The sequence below is a fragment of the Drosophila montana genome, unplaced genomic scaffold, assembly GCF_035044405.1.
Source record: "Drosophila montana isolate Dmon_TW-CO22-7 unplaced genomic scaffold, ASM3504440v1 contig_3733_1, whole genome shotgun sequence".
Lineage (NCBI taxonomy): Eukaryota > Metazoa > Arthropoda > Insecta > Diptera > Drosophilidae > Drosophila > Drosophila montana.
This window is the reverse complement of record NW_026998620.1, coordinates 4,389,153-4,408,153: the sequence shown is the minus strand read 5'-3', so window position 1 is coordinate 4,408,153 and position 19,001 is coordinate 4,389,153. Positions and strand designations below refer to the sequence as shown.

Here is a 19,001-nt window from a genome sequence, read left to right as displayed (position 1 = left end):
TACATACCACATATATAGTACACATATCTAAATGCCAACCAAAAAGAAAGTATGCCATGTGCTCCGTGCCACGCCCCTTTTGTGTCGCTTTTTATGGCATCTGCGGAACGCACTCAAGCACATTCGAGTGTGTAAAATGCGGCACATTTGATGGCATCTTGATGCTTAATATTACTGCAATTTTGTACTTATTTTATTTACACACACACACACACACGCCGCCGAGTTGGTGTATGAATATCTGATTGGAAGCTGTTTTGCCTCCATCACATTCCCCTCGCTTCCCTCCCTTCTCTCCCTTCCTCCATTAGCGGCAATTACGCACTTTTCGGAGAATAGAATTTGATTAGGCGCGCTTCGCTTGAATAAATATTTAATTTTGTATTTAAGCCCAGTTTTGGTTAAAGTGCGGCATCTTTTAAGTCCAAGCAGCGCGCTCTTGGGCTACATTTGTGCAGCCAAACGTGCGCATATTGAGCACATTATCGACTTGTGTACTTACATACCTATAAATATATACATATGTATTTGTATGTATGTAAGTATTTATGATTATATTGAGGACCGTTTCGTTTTTATGGCCCGACCCAGAAGCACAGCCCACGCAGCTTGGCCGTAAATAACATATTTAATAAGCCAAGAATGTTGACTGAATAAAAAAAATAAAAAAATAAGCTGCCAGAACAATAATGAATATTTTAAACATGAAATAGGTAGATAAGTTGATTGCTTTTTGCATTTGCTAGGATATTTACTTATTTATTAAATATTATATTATTATTTATTAAGATATTCATGTAATTAAATAACATTTAAAAAGCTTTTAATTGCTTTACAAGATATGAACAACAAATTTAATTGAAATGCAAATTTAATGCCAAAGAAAGGACGCAATTAAAACGAACTTATTGTGACAAATTTAAATACTGCAAATATAAATTATGATATGAAACCAAGAATGTTCTTTTGTACATTAAATGTGAGTAATTATGCCTTTAAACAATTAAATATATATTTCCAGGTGCGATTCACGTGAATGCCATGAAGAGGCAAAAGTATCTTAAACTTGTATCCCTCACAAATATCTGCCTGAAATTCTGCTTGAATTCTCAGTCTTTAAATGCACTTGGCTATAAAATTACGCACATTAAATCAAATTTTATTCAGTTTAAATACTTAAAAATATCAACTTTAACTCGCAGCATTTTCTAGCTAAGCGTCTCTAAAGTTAGCTGGCAAACACAAACCCTTTGTTGGCAGCAATAAAATATGATATCAGCTTTTAGTATCTAATATTTATAAGAAATAAAATAATACTCTTGTCGACGCGGCTGACTGACCCGAGCACATAAGCCCACTGTTAAGCGCCAAGCTTGCACCTGAAAATCCTTTGACTTTTTTTATATTGGCTTTGCTCGCAGATTTCCGCGAATTGTTTCCTTTGGAAAATTGTAAGTGCAAAATAATGGAAAGCTACACGTTTTCGCATTTCGACTGAGAACACTTTGACTAAAACTCTTGTTAACATTTATGTTCGAAATTATGATCGTGAATTCTTGATTCATACTGCAGACCAAGTCCACTTGAATTGAGTAAACCTGATTGTCCAGACTGCCTGACCGATTGGTACAGCTCAAGACGTAAGAGCAGGGAAAATGAAATTTTAACTTCAATACTTTATATAATGAAAGTATACGCCAAGACGGGGCTTGAAGAAATTCCACACGCAAGTGTGGAAAATTGGCGAAAATGGTTGTATAGACTTTATTGCTAACCATCCGATTGGCATTGTACTAACTTTCAAACATTTTGTTGAGAATTCATTGGAGAAGTGCCTTACACTTTTCGATAAATCCACCAATCCTTCAAAAATGAAAGTCAAAGGTGGTATGGACGAAACAGCAGCAGCAGCATCAACACTTATTTTAACATTCATATATCATAAATAACTTAAATTGTCCGATTTTCGAATGCAATTTTTATCCGATCGTCATAAAACCCTTTTTAAATGTCTGTGAATCGTGATTGGGAAATCGCACTCTCTATGAACTCTTAATGTTCAACTGCCTGTAGGCGGATGCAAGACCGTTGGCTGGCTCGAACAAAGCCGGGTAATATCCGCTAGTAAACTATTTATATTTCAAGCAGTGCCAGCAGTCACTTTAGATTTACATTTACCGCAATAGTCTCTAGGAGAATAAAACTAACTTGAATGTTTCAAAGGCTCAGGCTCCGTAAATTGAGTAAGTAATAGTTCAGGTCTGAGCACAATCTAATTTGTTATCTATTGCTCGTGCCGAGAAAGCAATTTCGAGTATCGATGGAGATGGCCAGGCTGTGTGCTATAACTACCCTTTTGACTGGCCCCAATCAAATATTTAGGGCACAAATATGAAATCCCATATTGAATGCTCGGTATATGGTGCACAATTTAACTTTTATTGGCGCTGCGTATATCTATATATATAATGCGATTCGGTCTCGGATTGCCAGCAAAGGTCATGCCTGACTTATCCCCCCCCCCCCCCCCCCTCCAATCCGTGGCCTGATGGCTGGCGACCTTGCAAGGTCTGGCAAGCATATTGAGCGCAGACAAAGCAGCGCTTTGTGAAAAATGCTCGCAAGAAAATACATATTTGTTATTTGGCTGACAGCTGCAAGAAAAATCACGATATTCAAGATGGCATAGAAACAATAAACGTGCAAAAACTACAACAGGACAAAAAAAAAAAGAAGCCGCCGGGCTGATGGCTTTTGTCTGATATTCGATTTGTGGTCTCTATTTCCTGTTATCAAATAAATCAAACTCGCGAAATTGAGAGAGAGCGCAAGCTTTAAAGAGCGCGCCATAAAATGGCAATCGAAACTAAAGTGATTAAATTAATATTGGAGAAAATCTGAAATACCAATCTTGCTGGCCAAAAGGCGGCACAATGGACTTCTCAATGGCAGCTGGGCGGACGTTAAGAAGCAGCGCACGCAGCGCTTGTTAAATTTCAGCTGCACACGCGCCAAACAATCAGAGTGTGCATGTGTGTGTGTGTGTGCGTGTGTGTGTGTGTGTGTGGGTGTGGGTGGGTTGGGTGGCTTGGCGTGTGTGAGCACCCGCTGCTTGGGCCACGCATCATAACATGTCAATATACTTTAACTCCCAACGCCATTAAAGTCAAATGCTCCATGGGGAATTTCAAGGTAATGGCTGTCGAGCTGGCCAACACCCCAACCACCCATCCCCCTCCAACCCACCAACTATCACAATGAATACCCTATAATTTAGTCACAAAATGTTGGCTACATTTCGAGAGTAAGTTAACAAGTGAATATACGAATTGGTTAATTGTTAACAATAATAATAGATATTATTATAGAAGATAAGGTAAAGGGGTAACAGGAGGCCATAGATAATATATACCATATATTACAGAAGTGAAAAATTAAAATTAAAAAAAAAAATGAATTAATATTAATAATTAATGATATAATTTTCGCTCTACTTGATTTATGAATGAAGACTTTATTGTAGCCAAAAACGAGCCTTATTTTTGTTTTTTATTTATAACTTTTGAATATATATTTTTTTTTTGTTAAATAAAGTTAATTTTTAGATAAAGAAAACTGAATTTGGTACACTATATGTATACATAAGAGAAAAATTAAATTAAATTAATTAAAATTAATAATTAATGACATATTTTTCTTCCTACTTGAAATATGTATGAAGACTTTATTGGAGCCAAAAACGTGACTTTGTTTTTGGTTTTTTATTTATAACTATATTTTTTTGTTAAATTAAGTTAATTAATAGATACAGAAAACTGCATTTAAACTTTTATTGTTGCTCTGTTGCAAGTTAGTTATTTTCGTTACCAAAGAATATCTTAGTCGCTGTGCAAAGACATTCTTAGCACACTGTATATAAACATAAAGGAAAAATTAAATAAAATTAATTGAAATTAATAATTAATAACATATTTTTCGCTCTACTTGATTTATGAATGTAATCGTATATTAAGTTGAGTTAAGCATCTTTTCCATCTACCCAAGCAACTTGTTATTCCTGTGCTGATTACAGGGTATCTTTGATGTCTTGTTACGCATAAACTGGCGACGGGCCATTACGTATTTTGTGTGTTTTGAATTTAAGGTGCACAGTATAACAAAATCACATAATGGCAACAGCCCAACAAAAAAAAGAAGCGATAACACCCCGAGCAAAGTGTAAAAAAAAAGAGAGGAGAAAATGTTGTAAATCGAATTTCGCCGAGGTAAAGTATCCCGGCGACAGGCAGCGCAGGTGGCTGCCAGACATGCCATCATTTGATGGTGTATTAAAGCTGTTGTTTGTATTTACATGCAGGTGGGCGACATTTGTTTATATTTGTATTCCCATTTGCATTCGTATTTGTATTCAATCAGCGTCAAGCGAGGCGACAAAACAAAAAAAAAACAGGAGGAAAAGAGAAATGGACCAACGATTTAACAACAAAAGCCAAAAGCTGAGCAGCGTCTGTGAAATGTGAAGGCAAATCAAATAAAATAAAAAGCGAACACAACAACAAAAAAGCAAATAATGGCACTGGTTGCAGCTGTGTGTGTGGGTGTGTATTAGCGTGTGTGTGTGTGTGTGAGTAAATGTATGTGCTGTCAGGCGTCATTTTAGCTGCCATTTGCCAATGTAGCCAAGGTGAGAAAAAGCTTTCAATTTGATGGTGTTGATGGCTTGCTGCAAATACTTATGACAGCGCAATTTCAATAGCAACAACAACACACACAGAGATACACACAAACACACACAGATACACACACACACACATATAGACATTGCCTACCGTTAACGAACTCAATTTCTGTTGACTGACAACTGTAAGTGTGGGCTTATTGCCTAATGAGTGTTATTTTGACTATTGGTGCGCAGCTCGGGCTGATTACAATATCATTACAATGTCATCAGCATCGTATAATACATACGTATAAAACTATCAGGCTGTCATATTGCCAGCCATAATGATCAAAATAAATAAACTGTCTCCGGCCAGCGATGCCTTTGCACATGTCGCCAGCCAGAGCAACAGCCTGTCAGGCGGCGCGTCGTCCTTCGAATGGCCGAGCTCTGTCACCTACGAACGCTCCATTTGCTCGTTAAGTTCATCCAGTTGCCGTAATGAAGCTATAATTAGATAAGCGCAGCAGCAGCAGCAGTCACCCAGTCACTCAGTCAGTCAGTCAGTCACCCAGTCACTCAGTCAGTCAGTCAACTAAGCAGAAGTTCTTCGCTCTAGTTATCTATGCGAAGGGGCCCGGTGAGCTCTTAATTCGCCAGGTTGGCAACAATGGCGATGTGTATCTCTTGGATACACAAAAACATGGCCCCGTATTTTTAGCCAGCAGCCAACAGTATCAGAAACAAGACGTGCAGCAAATGCTGCAAACGTCTGCGCAGCCAAATTCTAACTGACAGCCATCAGAAGCCATAGACATCACCATGGCGAAACACTTACAATTGGGGCCCGAATATCGCATTGTTTGGCTACGTTTTGCGGCCCGAATGGCTGTTAATCAGTCAGTTGTGTGTGCGTGTGTGTGTGTGTATGTGTGTGTGCCTACTTGGGCGACATGTCGTGGCACATTAAGAATGCACACTGAACTGCCGTGGACAACGGTGCGTATGAGTTATGTGAAACAAGTTTTGACTTACTTTTGCGTATCGCTAAGTGTGTAGTTTGTCAGTTGACTAATGGAAATGAGAAAGAGTCACTAACTAGTTAGTCACACTAATTAGCCATAAATATATAAAATTCGTTTGATTGTAGATTTTGAGGAGTCAAATTGGAGCCTTACTTCAAGTAAAAATAATATGGGATTCACTTAGTTCCATTTAAGGGGCAAAGCGCTTTACTTTTTACATATTTGTTATCAAAAGCTCAAAAGGTTTTGAAGCTAAGCGCATAAAAATAAAATTAATTAAAAATTTTTTTTGGGACTGTTCGTGCTCGGCATTCCAATTTATTTTAAACTATGAACCTAACCTTAACCCCAACTAGTTGCCAAACGCAGCCGCATCAAAACCCAAGCCATAACATATTTAAAAAAAATAGGATATTTTCTTAAAAACAAAAACTATTTTAATGGGGCTAAATCAAATAGCTTGGACCCCAAACATTGAATTTATCTAAGCAATTTTTGAACCTAAGCTTGGATACAGGCATGTGGCAGGAATTACTTTTGCTATCTTATCTTATCTTATCTTATCTCATCTGAATATTATTATAATAAAACTGCTAAAAAGCAGCATAGTTATAAATATATGCTTACTTTTTAAAAGGCAGAAGATTTGCATTATTTATGTAAATGGACTTTCGTGACAGAATTTTAAAAACAAAACTGTTTGTTCTGAGTGATTGACTGATCCAAGCCGTAAATACTAGAAAGCTAAAGTTTTTACTATTGTTACCTCAGGTACATGCTAAAACAGAGGTTTGGGAAATTCCACCCGAAAGTGTGAAAGCCTTTTCGTTTGCCATTTCGATCGGCTTCAAGATCTTGATGAAAACCCATTTGATGCTTTATTCGCGTTTTTGCGAATTCCACAACTTTTCGAAGAAAATTTGAATTACAGTGAAAATTCAATTGAGACTTGTTTTATTTTTTGCGAAAAATCCAAGTTAAAAAGTCAAGAAACATCCAAAGAAAATGCTGTTCAATAATTTGTTGGTGCAAGTTTTAAGTTTCGACCGATCGGCTTTAAACATATTTTGAAGAACTGAACTATTCTTCTTAATGAACACATGTGTTAGCGATTTTAGAAATTTCTATCACAACTGTGAAAAATGGGTGGAAAACGACTTTTTTGCTACTTTTTGTTCAGTATAATTTTTAAAGTTTTTGTGACAACTCAATTGGATGGTTGAATGAATAAAAGTTTGTTTTTCGGCCCTAAACTTCACGACACAAGTGAAATATGAGCGGAAAACGTTGATTGGTTTTTAATTCAATAGACATCAAATTAATTTTTAAATATATAATTAAAATATGACTCGAGCTGTGGAGCTTAAGATAAAACGGGTAAATGTCGATTATCAAGGGCGGGAAAATTGATGTCTTAAATTTGAAACAAGCAATTGGAAGTTGCAAGCTTGTTCATATAGGTATAGATAAGATACAGAAACGCCTTCCACAGAATCTGTTGAAGAATGTAAAGGAAAGAAGAAGCACAACCTTTGTGTTAACTGCGCAGAATGCGAAGTGCATGCTTGGGTGTGCGGATTTGTTTGCGGATGTGTGTGCGGATGTGTGTGTTGATATACCATATAAGATGCCAGAATGCTTGTAACAATAGCTTGGCTCTGGGATCAGGGTATCTCCCAGTTCCAAAGAGTTGGATAACAAATAAAGGATATTTATCCAATTGTAATTAATCTATTTTTGTGTACTAAATACTTGGTTTGATCAACCAATAATAAATAATAAAAGAAAATAAAATGTGCAGTCTTTTGTGCCTACATACAAACTGTTTCCTAGTCAACCACTTGGGCATTTACATCTTTTCTTCTTTTTATACCCAGAACCCATTGAAAATGGATAAAAAGGGTATAATGTATTTGTGCAAATGTATGTAACAGGCAGAAGGAAGCATCTCCGACCCCATAAAGTATATATATTCTTGATCAGCATCAACAGCCGAGTCGATCTAGCCATGTTCGTCCGTCTGTCCGTCCGTCTGTCTGTCCGTATGTATGAACGCAAGGATCTCAGAACCTATAAGAGCTACAGTCTTGATATTTTAGCTTCAGGTCCTCCTAGTGCCCGCGCAGATCGAGTTTGTTTCCGATATTCGATGACTTGCCCCGTTTCCAAGTAATCGATAAAAATCGATATCGAAATCATGTTTTTTGAACAATTTCGGCAAATAATATGAGCTAGAGTCGCCAAACTTAACAAGTAGCTTCTAGAATAGTATATATATATCAAGTATCTTTCTTTTTTATACCCATCGCCTGTTGGAAGAAGGGGGTTCAGGGTATCCCCTAGTCGGGAGCTCCCGACTAGAACCTCTTACTTGTTTTATCTATTAATAACTCAAATATGATGCTGAATTAAACTGTGCACAAATCTAATATGTGTGCTGCTGCTGCTGCTGGCCTTACGTACGAGTAACCTTGTTATTCCTGTCATGTTCTGCACTCCGCTCGACTATCAATCAAACGAGCCAAAGGAGCCAACTCATCCTGCTCGCTGCGTCCTGTTACTGTTGCCGAGCTATTGCAGTGCACACACTTATCAAGGCTAATTCTGTTATGGCCCTTCTAATTGACCCTGGCACTTGCAGTCGACAGAGCACTTCGCTCTTAAGTCCCCCGGATCGACAGCTTTAATTTACTTTTGTTGTTTTGCTGCTGCAACATTTCCTCGGCCATGTTGTGGCCAATTAAAGGCCGAAGCTAGAAATTGTTACTCAATACTCAGTCCACTGAAAATCAAATCACTAACTGGAAATATTTTTCTGCTTGGTTAGCCGGCGGGGGGGATGACTGGCTTGGTCGTCAATCAGGCAATCACTTAATTAACTACTTCAAAGCCAACAATTGGCAGCAACAACTTAAATAAACGCTGCCAAACTCGCTAACTGTTTTTATACTCCTTGTTTTTATACCCTACCAGAGGGTATTATCAACTGCCACGAAAACGACGTCTTTGGCGCCATGAAGTATATATACTTCATACTCTTACATACATATATACTCATATATATATATACTCTTGATCCACAAGCAAGTCAATATGGACATCTGCCTGTCTTCTATTTTGTTGCAGCTTGTATATATATCGGAATCGGCCAGCTTTGACTTCTATGTATATCATACAGTCGAAAATTGAGCTCATAATACTTGAAAAATGTTTTCATATCTTAGAATTGGAAAAAAACTTGAAATTTGCGATCTTCAATATGATTGCTACATTCAAACTCATACTACAAATTTGAAAAATGTTTTTATCTCTTAGATTTGGAATAAAATTTGCAATTTGCGATCTTCAATATGATCCCTCCATTTAAGTAAAATCTAATCCTCATTGGACTTCTAGATTAATTAATTGATTAACCTGAGTTTTACAGTTATTCAAGATATCTTGATCCAACTCAAAATCTTCACTGTTCGCCGAGCATATCGCACTACCATATCAAATATCTGTCGTAACTTTCTAGCCATATATCTGCAAGGGTCTTTATACTTTGGTTACCCAAAAAATGCCGTTCTTAGTGTTTGATTTTGGCAACTGAAAAACTTTTCAGGCCAACAGCGCAATCAGTTTGTGTGGCGCCCAACGATTAAAATGCGTTTAATTAAATGCGATTGAGGGCGGGGCGCCAATTTGTATGGAACTTTTCGGCGAAAACTTTTGGAAATTGCGCCAAATTTGGCCCAACTAAATATTATTGGATTTAAATCAAATCAAAGTAAGTGTTTTAAGCACAAACGACGATTTGGGTCAAATACATACGTACGTTCTCAGGTAGTTTGAATTTGAATTTGATGCGAGCGAGCGCAGACAGGTGGGCGGCCAATTTGGAACATTGTGAACTTTGTGTAACATTCACAGCTACCACTTGACATTTCGACGGGCAAAGGTAAATTGCAATCATGCAAAGCTGCTGTCGAACGAGGCAGACAAGATAGAGAGAGGGGGAGGGGAAGGGGAAGGGGAACAGCTCTCAATGCAGAATAAAGCGAACTGAAGTACGTGACACTTGCCAGCTTAATTAAAATGAAATGTGCTAATGGAAAATACTCTCACAGCCAATTGCAAAACTGATGACCACGTGTTTGCCCACACTTCGTACGAAAATAATTGAAATGCTGAATATGCAAATTGCAAATGCTGCTTTATTTTAAAGGATCACAAATCAGCAACATTTATAGAATACTTAATTGGCAAACTGCATCTCATATATTGCAGATATTTTCAAATTTTTTTTATTGCCCAGAAAATTAGTAAATACTTTTCATATTCAGTTCCGTTATATAGTAAATATTATATTGTTTTATTCGAGCCATTATTGTATTTCGCAGGGCTATTTTCATTTTCTTTCTTTCATTTTAGACAATATATATAAATATATATGTGGATTTGTATGCATGAAAATTTCCAATGTATGTTTGTAAGGGTGAATGTATTTTACGTTTAAGTACAGTAAGCCCTCGCCCAACGCAACCCTCGATACAAGCAACTTCTCGATAAACTCAACATTCGCATTCTTAAGCTCGTAAATTCAAAATAAAATATTGTGGTACCAAAAGTTACCAATTTTCAAAATTAAATTATTACTCTATATATAGATTAATTCTAATTACTTTTATTTTAATGTGCAGAAAAGGAACCTCACTTTAATAGTAAGTCCGTTCGTTAATAGAAAATTATAGCTCAGTTTTGCAACAAGCGCAATTTAAGCAATTGGCCTGTTGAGTTGCGCTTAGCGAGGGAGTACTGTAGTACTGCATCTCTAATCTAATATCTCCCCCTCTCTTACTCACTGTCTTTTGCAACCTCCCTCTATTCCTCTTTCCTTCTCTTGCCCTTTCTCTAACCCATCCTACTACATTTATGAAACTTAAATAATTATCTAACTTTCTTAAGTAAATATTTACCTTTTACACAGTTTATACATAAAACGTAATATTTAATGTATTTTAAATTTAATTTTACCGAAATGTAAATAGTTATGAAATTGACTTTAGCTCTGTCTCTTTGTTAGTTTCTCTCTCTTTGACCTAAATGTGGTTACAAACAAAAGAACCCCTATCTATTTTCGGCACATGAATGTAAATTTTATATTCTGAAATTTACATTCAAGGATAAGTGCATGCCGTGTGCTATTTTTACCGGGAGCCAAATGTGGGGAAGCTAGAAAGCCGACGACACAGATAGACAGACAAACATAGTAAAACACGGCTCGAGGGCCATTTAAAGCATAGAAATAATATTAAAATTTATGCGTGAATATGAGGAGCGACAACGGGAGCAACAACGGGAGCACAGCAGAAAGACAAGCCGTCGCGGCCTGCACACACGCAAAGCACATCGGGAGCTCAGAAAAGGAACATGTTAATGCAGGTGCGACAAGGTGACGGCTCGATGAAGTCAGGACAGTTGCTTACACGCTTCAGGAGTCCCGGAAAAGCAAATCTTTCGTTTACCCGAGGGATGAATTTCACAAATCTTAACCACATAGTTAAGCACCGAAATAGATTTTAAGATTCGTTTACAAAGCGAACAAATTTCACATTGATACGCATAACCCGAAAACTCATTTAAATATAAATGCTAAGAAATGGGTTCAGGCGAACCTTTTAGGGACAACAAATTGTGCTTAATATATTTCATAGAAACAATGCCAATTTTCAAAAACTTTAAACAATTAAAAAGGCTTTTGGGTGAGAGAGAAAGACACAAGTAAATGCTTACCAAGATTTGCAGCCACGGACAGAGTGGACCCAAAGTTAATGCCTTCAAGTTGGAAAACACTTAACGGTGATGTTTTTGTTCTTTCGCTTTTCCAGCTTAAACCGCCAAACAAACACCCATTAGCAGCAGCAGCAGCAGCAGCGGCGGCGACGGCGGCGGCAAACAATACTCAAATCGCGCCGTGCAAACTTCGCGCGTGCCAAATGTTGTGCCGATAATTTAAAGCAATTTAGGTGCAAATTTGGTATGTTTTCTGTGTTGTGCTAGCGGCAGAGGCAGAGCCGCCTAGTGGCGCTCACAGGTGTGTGCACTGGACGTGTCTCGCAGCCAAGTTAGCAAATTGGCGAGAAAATTGGTGCGCCAGACAGCTGCCAAGCGCGTGCACAACCGACTGGAGCAAAGGATAACGCACGACTGCGGCGAACGAGCACGAGCTCGGACGATGGCGAGGACGCCGACATTGACGCCGACGCCAGCGCCGACGCTGACGAGCTAGAATAACCGAACACCAAAAGCAACAGCAGCAGCAGCAGCAGCAGCAGTTACTTTATGGCCCATTGCCAGAGCGACGTCGGTTGCCGTTAGTTGAAAGTAAGTAAAAATATGAAAAAGAAGTAACAAAAATAGCAGCGGCGTTGGCGGCGAAGTCGGCAGCGGCTGCGGCTGCGAACGCGGCGACAGCAACAAATAAATCGCTAGTAGATTATTCGTGCTGGCACCCAATGCTGCAACCCCCCCCTCACCACCCTCCCGCCGTCAAGCGGCGCCCACTCCTTTTTGACGCGCGCCTGTGTGTATGCTACAAAAAAATTGACAGCCACAGCAAAGGGGACACATTCGGCGTTTTGGGCGGCCTCTGTTTTTGGGTAAGTAATTTTCGTTGTTTCTATTTAATTTATGACTCGTGTTTTTCTTGTGTTTTTCTTCAGTTACTTTTTCTGTTTGTTGTATTTTTATTTGGCTTTTATTAATTTGTTTATTTGCGCGAGGCGATGCTCATTGCCCCGCCGCCAGCCAGCCAGTCAGCCAGCCAGGTTTGGTTTTTAAACGTTACTTTTTATATGCTTTTAATACAAGCTTACCGACCCAGCCGACACACATACTCGCACAAACACACACAGACACGCAGGCACAGACACACAATAACGGCCTTAGATAGACAACTTTATGCGACGCATCCTAACCCATCCATCCATACGGGGATGTGCTTGTGTGTGCGGCTTCCTGTTGCTTTGGGAAAGTTTTTGCGCGTGTGTGATGACCGGATGCACTGTAAAAATTGTAAAACAACTGAAATTAAATAATCATTAGCTAGAAAATATGTCAATAATTAAACGAGTATAGTAACTTAAGTAAGTTAAAAAGAAACAACTAATTTATGCTAATAACACATTTGTAATTAATAATTAAATCAAAACTCAATCAGTTCAAGTTGTGTAAATTATTTAAATTAATGGAGGAACATTTTAATCATTTTATATAAATATGTCAATAATTAAAATAGATTAGTAACTTCAGCAAAAGGAAAAAACTAATTGTTGCTATTAACACGGTTGTAATTAATAATTAAATCGAAAATTAATCAGTTCAAGTCGCAATATAAATTATTTAAGTTTATGGAGGAACATTTTAATCGTTATAAATATATAAATATGTCAAATATGTAAAGAGCATAGTTACTTAAGTAAGTTAAACAGAAACAACTAATTTTTGCTGCTAACACGATTGTAAATAATAATTAAATCAAGTTCAAGTCTTAATGTAAATTATTGAAATTTATGGAGAAACATTTTAATCATTATAATGCCAGATTCAGTTGTAATAAAACTTTTCTGTTGACCCAGATTTATATATGCTATGGCGATTTAATCTGAGAGCATTATAGAAACATTCTCCAAGTGCAATTAACTTGGCTAGTCTTGGTCTTTGTCTTGTCAACGTCTTTGCCACTGTTGCATGCGCAGCAAAGTTCTTTAGCTGCCTTAAGACTTTGCTCGTTTGTTTTTACTTATAATGAACTTCAGTTTATATTATACTACATCCACATTCATTTCGCTTTGTTGTCACTCTCCAGTTCTAAGCCCTGGAAACGGTTTGCCGGCACTTTGTGTAATTTTAACGGGACAACTAAAAATGTAATTCTGCCGCTTGTTGCTCGCTCGCTTACTTGCGTTAAATAACTCATACGCCGCGTATTGTGGCAGGCTCATAAAGATTATGCAGTACGTATTTTGATTTACTGTTGCGGGCCACTTAATAGACCACAAAAGCTGAAAAAGTCCATAAAGCAAATGCAGAAGAAGAGAAAGGCAAACCAACCAGCAAATGGCCACAAATGACACGTTTGGTGTTAAATGGAGGTCGCCAGTTGGCTGTGCATGTTCGAACGTGTCTGCGTGTCTGTGTCTGTGTGTGCGTGTGAGTTTGTATGTGAATGTCACAGTTACAGCTAAATTGTTTGTACAACATGCATGTAAGGCAAACATAAATCCCACCCAACGTTAACTAAACGTGCGACTCCAAGCGAGACTGGCAGTCTTAACCGCTTGCTCCCTGCCATCTCCCGGGCAGCAGGGCAATTAAAGACACTGCGTGTATTTTGTTTGCGGTTGTGTGTGCGTGCGTGACGCCTGCGCCCAGGTCGGCTTTCAGTTAACCGATGCCTTTATCAACGTTTGCGCTCCTACAGCGCCTGCAGCTCCTACAGGTCATTAACGAACTGTAGTTGTAGCCGATGGAAAGCTACTTAATAATAACAATGTGTCCACACATATACGCATGCATAAATAACTTTACAGTAAATTGAATTCAACATAATACACAAGCGATGCTGCACATCTACATACATACAAACATACACACAATACAAATACAAGTAATACATCCAACTGCCGTTAATTCGGCGTTCTGCCTGCAATAACCAGCTGTGGCTGTTTACATATATGTGTGTGTGCGTGTGAGTATGTTTTCCGCTTGCATCCGAGACCATTTGTCTGAAGTTGAAGACATCCACAAAAGCCGCTTTAATTGCACGGAATCGTCACACTTTGCTGGAAAACAACTAGTAATACAATGCAGTATCAGCCTGTCTCTCTCGCACTCTACCCTTTTCCCTTTCTGCAGTGAAATAAAAGCAAGCCAATTTGGCTTTTGGCTTTTGCAACCGACACACGTTTGTCCGCTTATAAAAAGAGATAGAAAGAGAGAGAAAGACTTGTGCGGACGGATCTAAAGCTTTTTTAAAAGCACTTGTGTGTCCGCCGTTACAATTTCAGAGTTGCCAGATGGGTTCCATAAAATAACACCATCTTTTAATCCCAACTCCGAAAGCTTTAATTGAAACATTATTTGCATCGTTTGGACCATCCATATGTTAGCTAAGCGAACATTTTTTTTTACAATTTTTCTGAATTCTGAAATTTGAATTGCTCTAATGAAAAATAAATGTTTCTCTCAGATTTTAAATGACTCTTCATTACATTATTTGTCTTCTATATCGACGCTGCACTCAAAAAGTCCCAATTGAAAAATTTTAAAGCATGAGTCTGTTTACCAGCACTGTAAACTGGTGTAACAGTACCATTTGAGAATAACAGTCGCCGTACATTAACATTGCATACCCCGATAACAGTACAAGCCGAAGGCAACAGTGCATTTTTGGAGTATATCAAAAAAGTCGCATAGTTAGCTAAAGCAAGAACATATCGATACTTCGCGAGTTTGCACGGAATTTAAACGCCTGAAAGCTATTAAAGAATCACTTAAATTAAGTAATTTGCTACTGCTCGACAATTATTTAACCTTATTTAAATAATAATCACGCTGCTAGAGTAGTCACTAATGACACAAGTGAAATTTAATATTGAAGAATTGTAGCACATCGCATACTTTGGTTTTATATATGTACATGTGTACATTCGGCTTTGCGTTAAGTGAACAACCGTTAGTCCGCCATCTTTCTTGGTTTCTGTATACACCGCGTGATTTCGCTTTTCTAGAGTCAATTTCTTGTGAATCATTGCTAAGCATCAATTATGAGTTTGGATATTAATAAACTGACGTGCATAGTTTGCGGCACTTTGGCCAGTTTAATGTGCCAGCGTTGCGGAGAATCCTACTGCAACGACGTCTGTCAACGGAGGGATTGGCAGCGCCACAAATATTTCTGTTCCATAATGCCGTAAGTAGTAGTAGTCTTTAAAATTCATACATACATATGTAAGTTTATGTGCATGTAAGTGTGTGTGTATGAATGCACACTTTAAAATTGATTAAGAAAATATTATACTACATTTACTGAGAAGGGTCTACTTACACATTCTTATGTATGCATGTGTTGGTGATTGGTCTCTACTTTGCTGTTATTTTTTTAGAGCAGTTTGTTAATACCCTTACAAAGGTATTATAATTTTATGACGAACTATGTAACGTATAGAAGAAAATATATCCCCAGCCCGACCTCGTCTATTAGTGCATTCCTAATCATGTTAGACAAACTATTCTAAGAAGTGGGCAAATGCCATACGAATTTATTTTATTTAAAAAAAACCCGCATGTGAATTCAATCTGAGGCACTCCAAGTATGTCCTTATATTTGTAGTCAATTATTATTGTTAAGTAACGCATCCGTAACTGTATTATATTTTTCTAGACCCTTGGTGAAGGCTTCAATACCAGCGGTGGCTTCTAGGCATGAAGCAGTTCCTGCCCCCGTCGTTAACAATGCAACAAGGCCAACAACTATTCCAAATGAACAAATCGCACTTGAACCTATGGTAAAGGATTTAAAGATTAGCGAGCCAATTGAGAAGAAATGGAGTCTGACATGGCGTGAGTCTATAATGCCGCCGGAAAAGGAGTTCTTCGAGTGTCGCGTCACTTACATAGAAAAGGATGGATCCATTTGGGTTGTGGATGTAGCCAATACTGAGCGCCTGGAGCGTCTCACCGACAACATAGCGCGCAGCATGCAGTATCAGAAATCCTGCTTATTTCAGGATATTCTTGTTGGCGACTTGGTTGGCGTCAATGTTGACCATAAAATGTTTCGCGGTGAGGTTATCGCACTGAATGCCGGCGCCGAGGTGCGACTCATTGACTATGGCGTAGTTGTTAGTTGCGATTTGCAGGACATTTATTTGCCTGTGCCGCGCATGGCCGAATACAATGCGTTTGCCTTGAGGGTCAAGCTGCCCACCAATGCGGGCGTGCAGATCAACAAGAATCTATCATTGCGCCTATTGGGCAGCAAGACGCCCGATGGCGTCGAGCAGGTGCAAATGAAGCCCAAAATGACAATCCCCCTCAACTTGCCGGTACAAATGCTGGCCATCAATCCGGAGGTAAGCTTCGTAAGAGCTCTGCAACATGACGCCGCACTCAAGGAGCCGCAAGTGGCTTTGCTGCAAATCAAGGTTATGGATAATTTAAATGACGATTTGAACGCCAGGCTGAGTGACAAGCCTGGACAGCTATTCACTGAACCCTTTCCAGAAGAGATACGTACATTCTTTCTGGCGGCCCGCACCAAACAGGGCTATCGGCGTGCCATGTTGCTGGACTTCATAGAGCAGCCTATGCTATATTTGGTCTACGAAATGGACGAGGGCCGCATCTCGTTGACCGACGATGTGCGTCGCATTCCCAGTGAGCTACTCGGCCATGCATTGCGCGTATTTGCCGTCACTCCTGCAGAGGGCTACACGCGATCCTTGCAGCAGGAGCTAACGCAAGGCGGTGACAATCTATGCATCAAATTTAACATGGAGAACTTGCAAGGCAAGGACAAGTTGCGCACGGCCCAGGCAACTCTGCTGGCCGACAATGCCCAAGTAAGCGCTGTGCGCGCAATGACCTTCCTGGGCCGCGTCTGCGACCTGGGCCACAAGTACTGGCGGGAGTCTATTGAAAACGGAAGCTTGGTGTACATCTCGCATGTCATCAACTACCAGGAGGTCTGCATCAGCTCTGTACAGACCAAGCAATACGAAGATATATTTAAATACGTGGAACCAAAATGTCCACCATTTAGGCAGTCTAGTGAAGTCGCCGTTGGAAGCCTAGTGTTGGTCGTGAGTCCCAGTCGAGGCAACTTTCGTGCAGAGGTTAGTTACAACCCATAAATATATATTCATATTTATCTATTTGATTCGTTAAATAATACCACAGATTACTGGACTGGAGAACAATAAGTTTGCTGTTCGTAACATCGACACTGGCTCCACGCATCTTGTGGCACGGAATAACCTTCGCATGCCTTGTCGATTTTTGGAGAACTTGCCCGTGTGCCAATGCCGCGTCAAAATCAAAACCATCTGCAACATTCCGTCGTCGGCAGTGCCGCCAAATACAGTTGCCCTGCAGACACTAATGAAGCTGTTTGCTCAGAAGACGGAGATGCAGGTGGACTTTGAAGATGCCGATGGTAGCACAGTTGATTTGCTTGACTTTTCGGCCGAGCCGCAATCGTTGATGACCCGCATGCTGCCCCTGATGTTTACGCCAGTTGCAGTTGAGCTGGAGCCAGCTCTGAGCTTACCTGCACCCCCGGTAGTTGCGCCGGAGCCCATCAAGGCGTTACAAGCCGAGCAAATGGCAGCCATTGAATTACCGCCGCTTCCACCTTCACCGCCAAATTCACCGATTGAAAATGATAAGTCGTCTAAAGTTATGGATCGACACTACTTCAATGATTTGGAGCGGCATCTCTTACCGCTGGGCGAAAATATGCTAGTTTTGATCCTAAATACTACGGGTCTACATAAGACTGGATACGCAACAGCTTGCTTCTTCTCCAGCGAGAAGGTCGCAGAAAATTTCCAGAACTTGCTCGATCTTGTGGCCAAAATTGGCAGCGTAGACGATACATTAAAACCGGGCTATTTACCTGAGTAAATAATGTGTATTTTAACAAAGTCTGTAATTATTTAATCCAATCTCTCTTAAAACAGCGTTGGCGAAATGTGCCTGACCCTGTTTTCCGAGGACAATTCTTGGTACCGTGGTGTTTGCCAGCGGGTTATCGGGCAGAAAGCTAGTATTTTGTATTGTGACTTTGGAAACTCGGAAGTGGTTCCCCTGGATCGGATTAAACCAATTCCGCCCGATGTGCTTCATGGAGTATATGCCACCAAATGCTTTATAGATGGTAAGTAAATAAACTTATTCCCATTGGACTTATATAAAATATTTTAACTGATTTCAGGTTTCGATAAAGCCAAAAATTTCTTGATTCTCGAGCAATATCTGGCAGATAAAAATAAAATACTCTGCAATGTGCTCGAAGGACCTGAGCCAAATACCCGTCTTATTAACATTCCGCACTTGGACAAGATTTTATCCCAGGAACTTATTTAATTTTAATACACTTTGAAAAACTTCGTTTTTGACGATATGAATAACGTCCTTTTGTTATGTTTTTAGTATAATATATGTATATGTACATATATACATAATTAATATATAATTATCAATGATAATGCTGCTTTTGTTTCTGAGAAACTTGAAACTTCGAATACATTTAATGTTCATAATTTACTATA

General features: G+C 39.1%; 1 protein-coding gene and 1 long non-coding RNA gene across 2 annotated transcripts; both read left to right on the top strand.

The window, feature by feature from the left end:
- The first annotated feature begins 9,057 nt into the window (after window positions 1-9,057).
- LOC135437298 (uncharacterized) lies at window positions 9,058-9,658 on the top strand. Its single transcript, XR_010437662.1, has 3 exons — window positions 9,058-9,190; window positions 9,258-9,454; window positions 9,511-9,658. It is a non-coding gene; the product is annotated as an uncharacterized LOC135437298 (long non-coding RNA).
- A 5,527-nt stretch (window positions 9,659-15,185) lies between these two features.
- Kots (Kotsubu) lies at window positions 15,186-19,001 on the top strand. The gene is made up of 5 exons (XM_064694228.1): window positions 15,186-15,640; window positions 16,112-17,564; window positions 17,629-18,350; window positions 18,411-18,607; window positions 18,665-19,001. Exons 1-5 carry the CDS (start codon window positions 15,495-15,497, stop codon window positions 18,814-18,816), a joined length of 2,670 nt encoding a protein of 889 aa, XP_064550298.1. The 5' UTR covers window positions 15,186-15,494; the 3' UTR covers window positions 18,817-19,001.

Coding starts and splice junctions, on each gene's coding strand:
- Kots (XM_064694228.1), top strand. CDS start 15,495: ATGAGTTTGGATATTAATAAACTGACGTGCATAGTTTGCGGCACTTTG. Junction 17,565..17,628: donor GAGGCAACTTTCGTGCAGAG/GTTAGTTACAAC, acceptor ATAATACCACAG/ATTACTGGACTGGAGAACAA. Junction 18,351..18,410: donor AAACCGGGCTATTTACCTGA/GTAAATAATGTG, acceptor CTCTTAAAACAG/CGTTGGCGAAATGTGCCTGA.